The sequence below is a fragment of the Desmodus rotundus genome, chromosome 2 (genome assembly GCF_022682495.2).
Source record: "Desmodus rotundus isolate HL8 chromosome 2, HLdesRot8A.1, whole genome shotgun sequence".
Classification (NCBI taxonomy): Eukaryota; Metazoa; Chordata; class Mammalia; order Chiroptera; family Phyllostomidae; genus Desmodus; species Desmodus rotundus.
The window spans coordinates 21,151,097-21,168,862 of record NC_071388.1 but is presented as its reverse complement, the minus strand read 5'-3'; the positions used below and the strand labels follow the sequence as shown (position 1 = coordinate 21,168,862).

Sequence of the window (17,766 nt, the reverse complement as noted above, 5' to 3'; positions counted from 1 at the left end):
TTCCTAGTTTCCTCGTTTTCTAAAAGTTATATGAAAGGCATTTAGAGTGATTCTTTTTCTATCATTATTGGCTCAGGAGGATCTTGTGAAGAAAATGAGATTATGGCTAAGGGAAGGGCTTACAACTTTCAAGAAATTTATGTATCTATACCTATATATCTATATATCCATGTATAACATAAGGCTTGGTAAACAGCAGTTTATAAATTAAAAATTTGAAGAATGAGATACCCCATACATGCTTTTTGAGAACAGAAAGCAAAAACAACACTTTACGATTGTTAACACCCACTGGAAGTGTTCCCAAGCATGAGGAGCTAAGAAGAGGTAATCAGAAACTGTATGTCTGTTGTGACTAAGAATGCAGAGCCAGGCTACGATTTTAAAATCTGGTTCCACCCCTTTTGACCTGTATGGGGGCAACAGTACACCTAATCACAATAGGCTGAGCTAGGTTACCACCCACTAAAATTCAATCCCCTCAAACTCAGCAACTTACCCACAAGCTTTTATTTCTCACTCATACAAAGCTACTGCAGGGTCCCACAGATTCCAGGGCAACCATGATCCTTCAGCTGGCCCAGCACTTCAGGCTCCTTGAATCTTATGCCATCTTCGTACTGACAAGGGCCTCCATGCCACACAGGGAAAGAGGGAGCAGGGCCAATCCAAGCACCAGCTCCTGCAGGCTGCCACCTTTCATTTGATGACAATACAGATTGTTGTGAAGTAGGTAGAAAAGAAAATTAAGATAATGTTAACCTGAACTATTTGTTTATATCATCCAATTTTAGAACTTACAAGAGCCTAAGAATAATCCAATCAAGCCCTCTTATTTTACAGATGTGAAAACAGACACTCAGAGGAAGTATAAGAACGATGGCCCAGGGTTACAGAGCCAGCAGCTGCAAAGTCTGGAATCAAATCCAGCTATTTCTTCTAGCTCCCCACTGGCTGCAATTCTACCACCAAGTTTTGGATGTGTGGCTAACATCCTTGCCTCTTCTGTTACACCCTAGAGACCAGGGCAACATGGAGGTTAGGTGTCCCTTCTCCAAATTGTATTCAATAGAAACCCCCAGAAATGATGTTAATGATAGAAGGAATGTCTCTAAGTCTCAAATGGTATTGCAACAGCTATTATTCATTTCAATTCATTGTATTTTAACAATGTGATATTTATTGGCCAACTCAACTAACTGAAAATCAAGAATTAAATACCATTTTAAATAACAATGTTTTTGTTTAGGGCAGGAAAGAATATGATCTGAGAGAAGAGACAGAATAGTGTGCCACAGAACTTGAACATGGTCAAAAATAAGATATGTTTATCATTTTGTTCTTTCTGAAGCAACGTATTTTAAGAAGAATTTACCCCCAGACCTTTACGCACATCCCACTGCAAGGTGCTACCTACTGTTATCAGTAGAGAGAGCTAGAGTGTTGAGCTAGCTGTCACAGGAGGTTGTGTTTCCATCTGCTGAATAAAGGGGAAATCAACCAACACGTCAAGATAAGCAAAGCACCTACTGTATTTATTGAAGGGTATGGCTGACAATGACTAATACAATCACTTTGCACTTGAACAGATTCAGGGTCAAAATGCAGCTTCAGCTATCTACAAAGTAAAAGGTATGATCAGAGCTCTATTACCTCCTTCTTAGAGCATCACAACATCAACTTTCTCCTTTCTCTTACCTTGCTTCCATTCAGACCCCAGCACAATGTGGGGGCAGGCCGCCCTCAGGTTATGAGGCTGAGCTAAACAGGGATGCTTTAGGGTAGCTACCCCAAAGCATCCTGGGAAACGGCTGACCAGAACTACTGCTGTCAGTTCCTTCTCTGCCAAGCAACTCATCTTGCAAAACTGACAGTTTTTATAAATGAGTTCAGAGATGCCACTCTTCTACATAACAGCCCTGGCAACATTCTGACTAAACATTTCTTTGTGAGGTAACCTCCCTTTTAGGCCCTGTATAATATCATTTGACTTTAACACCTAGAAATATTATGTATTCAAATGGTAGCTTGTTTAACTTAATGACATTGACAGAAAATAGTTACATGCTTAAAGCTGGTATGGCTCTATCCAAAGATTCTGCAAAATCTTGTTTAGTGTAATGAGGACCACGATGACATTTTTATTATGAAGTGCAATATATGTTCTTTTCAAAAAAGAAAAACAAAGCTGGTATATCCTATTTTTTAAATGGCATTAATAATATTCTTCCTCCAGTGGATTATGAATCAGAGAGGTCTAGAGAAGAATCAAAGTAGTCCCTTCTCCGGGTAGCTTGGACTTCTCAAAGATGGCATTTGCCACTCACGTCAAACCTGAGCAAGCAAGCATTTGGGTTAGTTTTATGTGTTAAACCAAAGGGGAGGCTTAGCCAGGACATTGTTTCTTGTTTTGAATGAGGCAAGCTGAGAAGATGGCTATCATTTTGCTCATTCACTGAACTCCCCTCCCTTTTGTTCCAGCTTGTCTCCGGCTTGGAGCTGACTCCTCCCTCCTTCCTGCAGCTCTGAGGATCACAGGCTGAAGAACACGGCGGTTCAGAAGGGGAGCTGTGCTCTGTGTCTCTCGTTCTCTCTCTCTCTCTCTCTCTCTCTCTCTCTCTCTCTCTCTCTCTCCTTCTCTTCCCCCAGCCCACCCCCACCCCTCTCTCAATCGGCAAAGCTGAAGTCTCTCTGATAATCTCTCTGCCTCTGAATCCAGCTCTGGAAGCGAATGCATCATTTCACTGCTCTTAAAAAGTGAATAGAGTTTGATTATCTCAAGCTACAAACTGCTTTGCTCCATGAGAAGGACCCGAAAGGATCCAGACAGCATTGTTTTCAATCTGCCTGAGGAGCTTTTGCTTTCACGCCTGAAACTTGATGGTTTCAGGAAGGAGGTTTTGGTTTGTTTGTTTTTAATTGAAATGTTGAAAAGTTTCCTATTGATGCTTTAAATGGAATTCAATTTTTAAATATGGGTTGAGTCAGATCCAAAGGAGAAATGCCTGACCGTTTTTCTGCTCGACTGTGACTGGGAACATCTACTAAGGGAAACTTAGTAGAAGAAAATGAGATCCGATTTGCAACTAACAGCCATGCTGTATTTTGAAAGGGAAATTAAATATTGACCAAGGACAATGTCTGTATTTCTCAGTAATTTATCAACAAATGACTCTAGCCTATGGAAAGAAAATCGTAATTCGACAGATCTTTTAAATCCACCAGGAACTCTGAATATCTATCTTTTTTGCCTGACATGCTTAATGACTCTGGCCGCCCTGGCAGGCAGCGTTTATTCACTAGTGTCCCTGCTGAAAATGCAGAACAGAACTGTTGTGTCCATGCTTGTGGCTTCCTGGTCTGGAGATGATCTCATGGGCGTCCTGTCGGTGACCGTCTTCATGTTTTTGCAATGGCTAAACGAGGTCCCCGACTACTTCCAGTCTCTGTGCACCACCTCTGCCTTACTCTACTTATGCCAGGGCCTCTCGAGCAACTTGAAGGCGACTCTCCTAGTCTCCTACAACTTTTACACGATGCACAGGACTGTAGGGAGCCAGGCAGCCTCCAAAAGATCCAGCCAGGTGCTCGGCGTGGCACTGACCGTGTGGGCAGCCAGTCTGCTGCTCTCCGGGCTCCCACTGTGTGGCTGGGGCGCCTTCGTGCGCACGCCTTGGGGCTGCCTGGCAGACTGCTCCAGCTCCTACGTGCTGCTCCTCTTTGCTGTGTACTGTTCAGCCTTCGGACTGCTCGCCGGTCTCTCGGTCCCGCTCATTCACCAGCTTCTGTGTTCAGATGAGCCGCTGAGACTCTATACCAACTACCAGGAAATTTCCCGCGGAACTTCTACTCCCGGCACTCCATCAGCTGGAGAGAGAGTGCTTTCCCTGTCCCCAGATGATGCTCTGGGCCCTGCTCTGCGTCGCTTTGCGGGATGCTCCCCGAGCTCGGATACTGCGTTTGGGCGTGTTCTGCCCGCGAGGGCTGAGCACAGGCACGGCCCAGGGCGCAGTGCCGCCGCTGGGGCTGCAGCCTGCAGGCGTGAGAACACGGGGACCCTCTATGGCACCAGGAGCTTCACCGTGAGCATAGCGCAGAAGCGCTTCTCTTTGATCCTAGCGCTGACAAAAGTCATTCTTTGGCTTCCCATGATGGTAAAAGTACAGTTGCTCACTGTGCGCGGGCGTGGTGTGTGTGCTAGACAGTGGGAGTGCGTGTTGGGACCTGCGTCCCTGGTTGGGAGTCACCAAGAGACAGCGCTGTTAAGTCCGCTTCCAGTTGTAGCTTGCACGGTTTTAAAGACGCACTTGTAGTAAGGTGGTTGAAGGGTAGCGCCGATCCTCAGAGAAGCCTTTGATACCAAATGCTTCTGCTTTCAAAATTAAAATTGGGGAGGGGACAGTTTGGGGTGTCAGATACTTCGTTTTACTACATCTGTCGTAGCCACGGGTGTTCTCTTTCATAGCAATACCTGGGAGTGTTCAAAGAGGGAGGTAGTTATTTTTTTTTAAAGAGGGGATTGTTGTTGTTATTATTTTTTCCCCAATCTTCTGTTGCTCTTCCCTTCTCTCCACTCCATTCCTGCCTGGAAAGGAGGAAACGCCCATCCCCAGCAGGAAGGGAGGAGAGGCGCAATCAGAAGTAAAGAGGGAAGAGAGGGGACAAAACAGGCTTTTGTTCAAGCCTCCATGAGGAATCCCAGTTGGGAGGTGGCAGGTTGGCACCCTGCTCTGACAAGCAGGCCTGGATGGAGGTGAAAGTCCAGGGATGTGACAAAGGGCCATCTGGAGGGACAGGTTCAACTTTCACAGACATCTGCCTGTTTTCCCAGTAGCATTCTTCACGTTGTGGACTGTGCTTCCCTGGTGGAGACCTGAGCTGGTAGCAGGCACAAACTGGGCACTTAGGAGTGTAAACCTCCAAAGTCCTGTTCCGTCTGGAGCCTCAGAGATGGGCCAGTAGCCCATCACTAAAGCCGGGGGTGTCAGCCCAGAAGCAGAGTTTCTGGCTCTCAGGCAGTGAAGAGGCCAGGAGAAGGGGTCTGGGGCAGCATGCTTGGGGGAAAGGCCTGGGGGAGTGAAAAATGCATTGCTGGCATATGTCTGAAGCTCTCTGCCTTTGCAGATCCACATGGTGGTCCAGCACGTGGTGGGTTTTCAGAGCCTTCCCTTCGAGTCACTCAGCTTTCTACTAACGCTGCTGGCCACCACTGTAACCCCAGTGTTTGTCTTGTCCAAACACTGGACCCACTTGCCTTGTGGCTGCATCATCAACTGCAAGCAGGATGCGTACGCAGTGGCATCAGATGGGAAAAAATGTAAGTCCTCAACAGTGCAGCAGTCGGGAGCCATATGCATACAGTCAAACACAGAAAAGGGGTCTGTTGAGAAAGTTGCCTGAGTAGAGGATGAAGAGACGGAGAACAATGTAAATGGTAAATAGGGGGAAGACATTAAACTTTCTTGGCACAGTGTTGGAAGGAAGTTTAAAATGAGACAGGTTTAAAACAACTCTGTGAAGTGCTTATACACTGAATAATGATTTTAGGTAATAAAGGAAGAGAAAGAATTTATTCAGAACAGCATGAAGTCAACAAAGGCTCTTAGGTGTTAGATTCAGGGTAGCTTTTACCACAGAGTAGAAAATAAATCCATCTTCCAAATGTGCATTAAGAAGCCTGCACCTGAAAAGAGATGAACTCTCTAAAAAGTTAAAAACTCATTACATTATAACCCATTATTATTTAGTGGAACAGGAAAGAAAAGTTTTTTCATTATTTGCTGCTTGTATTCTTCCAGGAGTTTAGGAGAGTTTTCAGTGTAAGCAATAAATGCCTGAAAACAGTTCCAAAGCACGATTTAAGTATATGCCCTTGCTTTTGGTAAACACACACACACACACACACACACACACACACACACAAAACACATGCGTTTTTAAAAAGGGGAAAGGTGTCAGAGTGTGTCAATGTATGTTGTGTGTGAATCTAACCATGCTATTTACTTTAAAAACAACAACAACTATGTCTTAAAGACTAACCAGGCGTGGGGGTGAGCTGATGATAAAACTCGCTAGACTGAGACAGGAAAAGTTGAAGAATGGCCTGTGTATTTTGACTCTGCTCGGAAGAAAAAGGATATTGTTTCATCATCACAGACAGAGATAGGATGTCAGGTCATTTAAAAAAATCTAAGAATGCACCAATGTGTGCTCAAGTACCTGTTCTATTCATTGTCTTTTGCTCAGAGTAAGCAAGAATATTATTTTTTAACAAAGAAGAAAGGGTAAATAAAAACAATTCATATCAATTTTAGGAGTGTAAAAACTAGAGAATATTAAAGTTCTGTGTTCTGTAATCAATTCTGCAACAGGGTTATTTCATAAACATTTTATAATCATTGACAAAGAGTCAAGATCTGGTCAATTTCCATGTATTATTAACATTTAAATTTTAGTATATCTAAATATTTTCAAAAGACCAGAAGATTTTTTTAATTCCAAGGATGCCATAAGTTTTATTGTTGATAAATGCTCAACTTATATCTTAAATAAAATAGCTGTATAACTTTAAATAATTATGTACTTATGGAGATTAATATCCAGAGCAACAATGATAGAGAATATTAATGACAAATATTTTTCAGGCCACATAGAAGAATATATAGCTTATAAAATCATTAAGTCTGAAAATTCTAACAGTCTATCAAATATTAACCTTTTGCCATTAAATTAGTGAACTAGCCCTATCTTATAAGCCTGTGAAAGAGACTCTAGTGCCAGAGGAAACAGAAAGGCTTAATGAAGTGGTTTAGGGCAGTCATCTTAAGAAGTAAAGAACACCTGTATCAGAGCTGAAAATGAAGCAATGCAACCGAGCCATCACTATAAGTGGTCTAGGAAGTCCTCTATTTTCTACAACCAGGAACGAAGAGCCTAAGGCAGGCTACCAGAATCCATAATAACATTAACATCTTATGTTTGATATCAACCGTGCCTTTTAAAATCAAGGTAGTATTGTTCCTCTAAAACTTCCACTGCCATTACTTGCATTTATTTGAAAATTCAGGGAAGGTACTGAAATATGTAGGCATATAGAAAGAGGCATGGTTTCTAAAATAAAACACTGTGAAAAATATTTGTTTAAAATGCTTTTAATTCAATTCATTTTCATCATCCCAGGTTCTGCCACAGGGACATCCTTTGAATAACAGGGATGCCCTCTCTGAGAACCCCTCATACATTTTCCTATTGCTAGGATGGCACAAACAGAACTTTGAGACCCCTAATATGGTTCATCCTTAAGTAGGCAGGTGCTTGGTTGGGTATAGTACTTTGAGTCTTTGGGAGCGTGGCTCTGATTTCACTTTTAAGCTTTTTCTCCTTAACAGACTAAGATCCCTCCCCTTTAAATATTTATCAGTAAACTCCAGAAGCAAGGAAGAAAAAAATTTCCTAACTTATATTTGCCAGAGGTTCATTTTGCTGATGTAAGTATAATTCCACATCTTGGCTTCAGTGAGTGGAAACTGAGACATGCAACTTAATGAATTGCAGTAATTAAAAATACTTTGCAGAAATAATAATTCCTGCTTCCAACAATAATCTGTTATTGTTTATGTCTCAAAACAGAAGTGTGAAAAGTGGTTTTAACAGAGAGGTTCCAGGTGGCAGACACAGGCATTGGGTAGGGCTTTCAGACTCATTTGGTTTGCATGGCATATTTTCTTTTGAATTAAATAAAGTAAAATATTCATATAAAATCAAATTTTAACTTTAATTTTTTGACAAAATCAGAGTATCTGGTGACATATTTCTCTGAAGAATTATTTTATAAGCTGAATGCAATTACATACGTGTAAATTGTAATTGGCAAGGTGTGATTAAAGTAAAAGACTAGAGCTAATCATGCTTTATCCAGGAGTTTGCTTTCAGAGTAAATGCAACATTATATCTCTCTTTCATAAGTGTAATATAGACTTCAACATATCCCGACTATGTTCTGATAGTCTTTAGGTTTCTTGTAAGTTATTAGTCAAACACTGTTAACTCTGTTATATTGTTATAGCCTATTATCTACACTAGGTAACTCAGTCAGAATTTATCTATAACATTAAGGAAAGTCACTAACAAGAAATTGTTTTTATTGGCTACACTTCATAATTAATTTACTTCCTGTGACTTAAAGACAGCACACTGAGACATTATGCTTCTATTAACATAATTTCTCTCATGTGTCTGATTAGCAGTAAAGCAACTTCACATAGAATTAATAACTCCAGTTCTGGAATCAGTTAGCTTTAAATTAAAATCTGTTTACTACATTAGTAAGCTTAGGTGAATTTCTTTTATCAGCCTCAGTTTTCTCAACTGTAAAATAGTGCCAATAAGCTTTTTATCATGGAGGGTTGTTGCTGTGTTAAGTCACATGACCTATAGGCAAAACTTGGCCTTCCATTTCCCCATGGTGTCTACCACAATCTCACTTTCTTCTCATAACCTACTTCAGACCACCTCTTGCACCTCATGACAGAGAACCTAGTTTTCCATTGGCACATTGGTACATTCTGAATATTCCTTCAGAAACATTACTCATTTTTACTTCATATATTTCAGTTATAATATTCAGGTAATAAAATATATAGCCACAGCCATCAATTTTAATGTGTTACATGATAAATGGGGATTTTAAAAAATATTTTATTTATTTATTATTATTTTTTGAGGAAAGGGAAGGGAGGGAGAAAGAGAGGGATAGAAACATCAATGTGTGAGTGCCCCTTGTGCGCCCCCTACTGGGGACCTGGCCAGCAACCCAGGCATGTGCCCTGACTGGGAATCGAACTGGCAACCCTGTGGTTCACAGGCTGGCACTCAATCCACTGAACTACACCAGCCAGGGTAATAAATTGGGATTTTAATGACAATTTTTATTGCTTAATGTCCCTAAATTGACAATATCTAACTTTACATCATTTTTAGAGAAAAGGGAAACCCAACAATAATTGAAACATCCTTTTAGTTCCTTCAGCTTTCATACTGGTAAAGTAAGTTAAAAATCTTAATTGAATTTTACTGGATTATATTATTAGAAAAAGTAAGTAGAATTATCCAAGTGGCAAATTTTTTGAAGTGGGCCATGTTTTGAAAAATGCAAAACCGAACATTAAATTACATTTTGTCTACCATCTTGATATAATGTCATCCTTAATACATAAAAAATATCTAGTATTTAATGACATTTACACAAAAATATTGTATCACTTTCTGTGTGATATTCTCCCTTGTTATTCTAGTAAGATTTTTTACCATATCCACCAGTAGTGGTGCTATATCTAGAATATCATCTTATTTCACCTGATTTAAACCACAAAATTTTTATGTATTCCTGATAAACTATGTTGTAATTCATCAGGTTTATAGACATGTTGTAAAGTGCTTCAGTTCATAGAAATATCTTTTCAAAACAATTGATTCCAAATTTATTTCTATCAGAAATGTACCTGTTGTTTGTCAAAGTCTAAAAACTGTGTTACAGCATTGCTTAACTTTTAATGTATGTATCTGTAAACAAATGTCAGCAATGTTATACATCAAAATATTTAAAGCAGTTACATCTGTTGAAGGTGTAAGATGAATAACACATAATATTAAGAACTATTTAATAATTCATTTCAAGTAAATACAATTTATAAGCTATATTTCTCCCCAAGTAGAGAAATGTACAGATAATTGGTATACAGAAAGGCTAAAACTAAAATTAAATGTGTATGACAGTTTTCTAATTTATGCTTAATTTTTGATACATAAAACTGCTTTAAAGACTGTAGGGTTCTTGGCATTGTACATATTTCAAGCCCCTCATTATGCAAGTGAGAAAAATTAGGCACACAGTTAAAAAGTGACTTGAATTTGTGAGGCATAATTGTTTTACATAATTGACAAGAAGTAAATGAGGATAGTTTTTAAATTCATAGTTGTGAGGTTGAGTGCACTTCCCTAATTTTATTTGCTATGTATACTCAATTGTTGTTTATATCCATTGCCTTAACCATGGAATTTTGGTTTGTTTTGTTTTTACTTAGCCAAGAGAAGAGGCTTTGAATTCAATATATCATTTGAACGAAGTTATGGAATTTATAAAATGGCACATGGAGATTACTATGATGATGATGAAAATTCTACATCCTATCACAATCTCATGAACTATGAGTGCAAAACTACAAAAGACTCTCAGAGAGCCACTCACAATATCTTCAATGCCATAAAAGTGGAAATCAGCACCACCCCCTCTCTGGACAGCTCCGCGTTAAAAGGCGTTAACAAAAGCACCAACACTGACAGCCCGGAGGCTAAGGAGGACTGCCACAACGAAAAGGGTGTTGGTCCACTGCTCTTTCAAAAACCAGAAGGTGATATCCACTGTGAGGAAACCACCTTTTTGGAAGGGCCAGAAAGAAGACTTTCTCATGAGGAGAGTCAGAAACCAGACCTCTCAGACTGGGAATGGTGTAGGAGTAAATCAGAAAGAACCCCTCGTCAGGTACAGTAAAGATTGTTGTTCGTGGGAAATTAAAGTGAAACTAATTATGACAGGCATGACCAAAATTACCAGTTGCTTATTCAATTCAGTCAAGTCCAAGGCTAATTACACTTGCCTCAATTAATTTCCACAATACTAAATTTTATCAAGCTGTCTTTTGATTTTTTAAAAAATTAGTTCTACATTTTCACTCAAAAATCTACATATTTGGGGGCTGGCAGAGTTAAATTGGCTCTTTGATAATTGTAGGTCAAGCAATCTGTCTAAATTCAGACCAGACCCTCAGAACTTGTTTCAAATTAGTTGACTTGTAGGTTTTATTTTTCCTTTACTCCAAAAGTATTCCATGAGTCCCCAAGAGATGTTTTCTTTGTTCTAACATAAAGGCAAATATTTATACAGTTAGTGGTGAGGAGGATAGTCCTGCTGCAACAGTAAGAGACGTCTTGCCTGTTAATCGTGCTAGAACTAGTCTCTCTACGATTCAGCACTGAAATAAAGATCTGTTCCAGAATACACCCAAGTGAGCCTTGGCAAGCCCTGCTAAATGTTCCATCTCTTTAAGGATGAAAGAAAGTTTTCATGATTTTTATAAAAGTGAAAGAATTCATACATTAATCACATCCCATTTTCTCTTAGATTCCAACCTGCCTAGAATCATGAGAGGTACTTTTTATCTTATTGAAATTGTCATGTGTTACTGATATGATTCTTCTTTCCTCCAAACTTTCATATCTGGAAATTAACTTTGTGCTTGCTTTCCACACTATTGATTTGCTAGAAAGAGAAGCATTTTCCTACATGATTTAATAGAGCTCAAAGTCCATTTGCACCTAGACTCTGGAATCAAAAACATAATTCTAGAAATATCTGCTAGAAATAGTGCATTGATTATATGACCATATAACACACCAACTAAATGAAATGGTTTAGGAATATATGGAAAAATGGTAAAACCATTTAAAAATAGCTTGGAGATGAGTATCACAGAAGTCTGAGCAGGGTTTGCTTTTAGAAAGAGAATAATTAAAAAAGCAAAGTGGAGTACCCTGGGGTGTTGGCAATAGTTGACTGTCTCATCTTACAGTGATCATAGCTCTTTATACTACATATCTCTTCTTAATGCTCTCTTGAATATTTCACAGTTTTAAAGAAGTTAAAGTTTGACCAGGTGATGTTGATGAGCCCCATTGCCCTAGGTTTCCCACCATGCCCTGTGTTTGCCTCTTGGGTCCATCCAGAACCATTCTGTTACTCTTTCACTTGCTGTTAACTTAATGGAATATGGTCATCCAGTTCTTTCCATTCTTTCTCATCTCTGCTAACCAAATATTGTTACTTTCCTCAGCTTCACTTACAGTAGCCCATAGCCTTTTAATTACATAAAATCCAGAATCAAACAAAATATTCAAGTTGCCTTTCCTCCTTCACTCTATGAGCTATACGTCTCTTGCAGGGGTGTCTAACCCACAGGCCATGGGCCACATGCAGCCCAGGATGGCTGTGAAGGCGGCCCAACACAAAATCATAAATTTACTTAAAACATTTTGAGATTTTTTTGTGTGTGATTGCATGCCACGGTGCATTTAATGTGTAGCCTAAGACAACCCTTCTTCTTCCAGTGTGGCCCAGAGACCCCAAAAGGTTGGACACCCCTGTATGCATCTTAAGATCACATTCACTTACTCAGCAGCCATATTGTACTGCTGGTGTGTTTAACATCAGCCATCACCCTTAAGCCCCTTTGTTCATGCTGCTGCTTAGCCATTTTGTACATTTGTAGTCTGTTTTTTGGACCCAATTATATTTCCATTCATTTTCTCTTGTTCAAGTTAGCCCACTTTTCCATACTCTCAATAGCCTTTTCTAATGTTCCTGAAAATGGTTTTGGATGCTAATTCTAAGACCTGACTTGTGTACTGTCTTCCCAAATTTTTATCACTCATGGTTTAATAAGTCTCCCTTCATATTTGTATCTAATTGTTGATTTTAAATGTGGAGCAAGACAGGGCTAAAGACAGAGGCCTGCTATGCCCTGTTAGAAACAAGTCCCTTGTTCATTTTGGTTTACTTAAAAACACCTTTAATATTTTTGTTCCAATAGTTATTAATCGTGTTAGTTGCCATTGCAATCAATATGTTTTCCTCCTTCTTGTTTTAATGAAATACTAAAATAAAATTTCCTAATGCATTTAATTTAACTGCTGTTAATTAGTTTACTTAGTCAATACATACTATTCATAGAAACAATGTGGATATAAAAATATAAGTTCCCTGTCTTCACAGCCAAGTGCAAGAAGTAGACTTTCAAAGATACCTCTTAAAAGGTGTGCTTTCCCTGAGGGCAGCGCATAGAACAACACACTTTTAGAACAACACACTTTTAGACCACAGAGGGTAGAGCGATAAGGCCAGCGGCCATGAGGAAGAAAGGAATTGATCTAATTAGACTTGGTCTTAGTGCACTCATACCGTGTCATCATCTTAGAACTTCTTTTTCCTGGTTCTCAGACTTTCATCAGGGGATCTTAGAACCTTTCCAAGAATAGATGTAAATATCGTTTGCCCAGTTTATTGATTTTATTTCTTTCCACTTGAAAAATGATACATATTTGTGTATTTCCAGTGTTCAGTTTCCCATGAGCTTAAAGGTTGTCAACCATGTGTACATAGCAACTTGTCCTAGTACCTGGACTATAACTCTTTTGAGAGAGAAATCTTGAACTCCCTTGCAGTAGCAAGGTTCTCTCTTACCATTTCTTGTTTTAAATTGAATCATACTTCCTTTACCCTCACAAGTATTTCCTTTATTTGTATTAAATTTATTGGGTGACACTGGTTAATAAGGTTACATAGGTTTCAAGTGTACACTTGTGTGATACATCATCTGTATATTGCATTGTATGCCCACCACCCAACGTCAAATCTTCTTCCACAACCATATATTTGACCCCCTTTGTCCTTTACTGCTTCTCCCAACTCCCTTCCCTCTGGTAATCACCATATTATGAGTTTTGTTTGTTTGTCTTGTCTGTTAATTTTTGCTTTCAGTTTTATATCCCATATATGGGTGAAATCATGTAGTACTTGAGTTTTTCCAACTGACTTATTTTGCTTAGCATGATAGTCTCGAGATCCATCCATGTTGTCACAAATAACACTACTTCATCTTTTCTTATGGCTGAGTGGTACTCCATTGTATATATGTACCCTATTTTCTATATCCAATCATATATTGAAGAACATTTTGCTTGTTTCCATTTGTTGGCCACTGTAAATAATACTGCGATGAACATAGGGTGCATATACCTTTGCAAATCTCCATAGGATGGAGATACTGAGAAGGGACGTTGCTGGGTTATATGGTAATTCTATTCTTAATTTTTGAAGAACCCCAGTACTTTTCTTTATAGTGAGTATGCCAGTTTACATTTCCACCAGCAGTGAGTGAAGGTTCCTTTTTCTCTACACCACTTATTACCTGTCCAACACTTATTACCTGTCTTGTTGATAATAAGCTATTCTAACAGGTGTGAAGTAGCATCTCATTGTAGTTTTGATTTGCATTTCCCTAATAGCTAATAAAGTCGAACTTCTTTGCAGTTATCTGTTGGCCATTTGTATTCTTCTTGGGAGAAGTGTCTGTTCAGGTCCTCTGCCCAGTTTTTAATTGGATTTTCTGTTTGGTGTCGAGCTATACAAGATTTTTATATATTCTGAAATTCTTTTCCAAAGGATACATAAGGAAATTAGGACTGAGGATATCTGCTTTTCTGCATCCTCCCTTGACTTCATGGTGTTCTCTGTAAGCAATGGGCCTATCCTTTTCTTTGATCTTCTGATCGGAACATGTTTCCAAAGGCCCTCTTTGATGCCCTTAACTATTTTCATAAACCACAGATTATTATCTTAATTTAGCCTTCCTAATACCAGTGATTCTGTCTTTGTCAATGAGGCATTTGTTCTATAGATCCCCGTTAAGCCTGGCCTGACCTATAGTGAATTATAGGATACAATATTTTTTCTTCCTTAACTTCATTACTTACAATTATATAGCCAGAATTATAGTCTTGACGCTCACATCTGTCTTTTTTTTTCAAATTTTCCTCTGAAAGTTTAAAAGTATACACTTTATCTAATTTCCCTTCCAGATAGTATGGATTCTAGAAATAGTTATTTTTTTTCCTTATGTGTCCAACTTTTCCAGTTTTGCCAATCATTTCCCCTTATTGTTCAGAATTAGATTCTAGGAAACTGTTCCCTATTACTTCCTATACTTTCTGTGAGATGAAAGTGTTAGCAAAGCAGGGCAAAAATATGCCAAACAATCTACTTTATAGTGAAATGTACCTTCAAGCAGAGTCAATGGAAAATACTGCCTTGCCTCTAGGCAAACATAGATTCTGCCTTAGTGACTATATCTAGATTCAAGAGCCATCTTTCCTATATCTTAAGCCATGATTTAGAAATCTAATTTGAGTTCACTGACACCATCTGCAAAACTAGAAAAGTTTTGAAACAACCAGTAAATTAACAGCACTTACTAGCAAAACACCATTTGATAATAGGAAAAACACACTGCATTTGAGACTCTTAGTCATTTACTCATTAGTTATCCTTTCAATCTATGCTAGGTGCTAGGCACTATGCTTGGTGCTGGTGGTAGATAAAGCAGTTAAAAAAGCAGACATTCTGTCATCATAGATTTAATTCATAACATAGAAGAGAAAAAATAAATAAATGAGTGTGTAATAAGTAGAGGGTATTATAAAACGTATGTCTAACTGGAAACCTAGTAAAGGCTTTGCAGAGTACCAAGCATTTAAATTGATACAGAAGAACAAACAGAATTTAGCCATGCAAAATAGAAAGAGAACACATCCAGTAAAAGATCTGTTAGTCTTCAATGTCTATTTTGTATAGATGAACTCTCCTGCAGGAATTGTATAATTCCTTCATCTCTACAATCTTATAATTTAAAAAGAAGGAAGATAAACAGACAATATAGATTCATTTCTCCAAGTCTACTCAATATCTTAAAATTTCTCTCAAAGATATTTAAAATTACTTACAAAGCACTTATCAACTGAATTTAACTTAATTTCATGTTCTTAAGAAGGTGGGTTTATACCTTCTGATTCATTGTGGTAAAAATGTGGCAGGAATCACTCAGAAATAATGTCACTTAATTCAATAGAATATAGGACTGTGTCCCCAGGGGAGGTTCCAGAGTTTTTATATAGGAGCATCAGGATGGCAGTCTTGTAGAAGGGACATCTAGAGGACTTATCTTAAAGTGGCATTGAACTCACTGGTTTCCATTAGAGAGCAGACTCCATTGGCTTTGGGAGCACCAACGAAGAGCACTGGGGAGGATATGAAGACCCCCCCTAGACTGCCCATGGGGCACAAGCACTACATACCACATGAAACATCATCTAAGTCAAGTAATGTAACCTCTCTGGCCCTTAGTAAGCTCATAGGACTGCTATGAGAATTCAATATTGTAATGTAAATGATTTCAAATACATAAAACCATTTACCCATGTACACAGTATTAAAATATAGAAACAAGCAGAGAAAACTTTAGCTATGTATGTCACATAGTAGGGACTCTAATATACTGTTGAATTAATGAACAAATGTCAGTGAAGGCAATTGTGTACTTCAACCTGGAGTGTGGAGGTGACTTAGGTATTGTAATAGTTATTTTTCTGCTGTCTGGTAAAAAGAACTCAGGTGTCAGATGGCAAGAATTTCTTAATAGCGCTACAAAGATACCTCAGGCCAAACACTTCTGACCATCATACCTGTGTAAATTGACCATCCATCTCTGAGCCAGAGGAAAGCTGACAACAATTCTGAAAACACTCTACAAGAATTTTGATTCCCACGTAGAAAGTTAAATTCTAGAAGGGATTTGGGTTCAAGACAAAATTCAGAGTAATTAGAAAGGAGGAGTCCAAGACTAGTCTAACACTAAAGGTGATATTTATTACACTAAATGATGATTGACAATTTTAAACAATTGTCGTAAAAGATAAGTTATAACTGATTTTTCTTATCTTTAAAATATTAACCTTATAGTAACATTTTTTCACCTTTCAGTGTTGTTTAAGCTCTACATTAACATGAGAACTATAGTTTTGTACAAAGGTGAGAAAAAAATCATTGTTGCCTGAATCTTTGACAAGATATTCACATTATGGATACAAGCTTTGACATATGTTTAATCAGCCAGATATTTGGAGGAGTATCTTATAAAGGAAAATATCCTAAATCCAGCCAGTTGTTCTCAACCCTTCTGTATTTAACAGAAGTGCTTGGAAGAAATGCCAGTACCCAGACCCCACTTCAGACCAACCAAAGGAAGGTCTCAGCTGGTTGTCTCTAGTGTTTGACACTTTCTAAAGCAATGATTCCAATGGGAAACCTTGGTTGAGCACTCCTGATCTATAATTTATAAAACAAAATTTATAATAAGTAATAATAAGTAAAGTAATAAGAAAAATTGCCCCAATTATAATTAGATCTCTTCCTCCACCTTTTATTTTTTACTGGAGTCCTGTTCAGCTCTATGAAAGAGATGAGACATCATTTTATACTTTAATCTGAATAAATAGTGAAAGCTAAGCAGGGGTGACTTGATCCATTCTTCTGCCTGCCAACTCAATCAAGTGGTAATAACTATGAGCATCACTGAACAAATGGTATTGCTTCCTCTGAGTCAGTTCCTACATTGATGAGTAATGGCCACTTTTAATTATTTAAGACCCAAAACCATATACAGAAATAGTCGGGCTTTTCAACTTGTCACTCCAGCCAAATTTCAATTTTAGTAATTATACTCTGCTTACCTCATTTCCCCATGATGTTTCAATGTTGCCTTTTCTTTCTTTCTTTTTTTAAATTACACTCAAAGCTTCCCATTCTCAGCTGCGTATATTTGGAAAACAATGGTTTCAATTCAGATACAAATAGAAATAACCATTCTAAATGATCTATTTTTTAGTTTAGGATAAAAGACCATACAAATAAGCAAGAAAACTATCAGAGATTGATGAAATTGACACAACTCTACTAGCCCCACAAAGCAACTTACTTTCCCACTGAGTCTATTTCAAAGAGTAAAGACCCTTTCCTTTTGAAGCCTTTGAAAATGTCTGAATCAGAAGGAAGAAGGTGCTTTGATCATTATCGTAACTGTTATTTGTGTAGCAGTTAAC

General features: G+C 38.3%; 1 protein-coding gene across 2 annotated transcripts in view; it reads left to right on the top strand.

The window, feature by feature from the left end:
* The first annotated feature begins 3,137 nt into the window (after window positions 1–3,137).
* Window positions 3,138–17,766, top strand: part of GPR149 (G protein-coupled receptor 149) — a 42,579-nt gene continuing 27,950 nt past the window's right edge. Inside the window, exons 1-3 of one of the 2 annotated variants that reach the window (XM_045194935.2) lie at window positions 3,138–4,082; window positions 5,125–5,317; window positions 10,083–10,540. In XM_045194935.2, coding sequence (XP_045050870.2) covers window positions 3,138–4,082; window positions 5,125–5,317; window positions 10,083–10,540 — 1,596 coding nt within the window. Of the gene's footprint in view, window positions 4,155–5,124; window positions 5,318–10,082; window positions 10,541–17,766 lie in introns of both variants that reach the window. The other variant, XM_024560256.3, reaches the window with a different exon arrangement.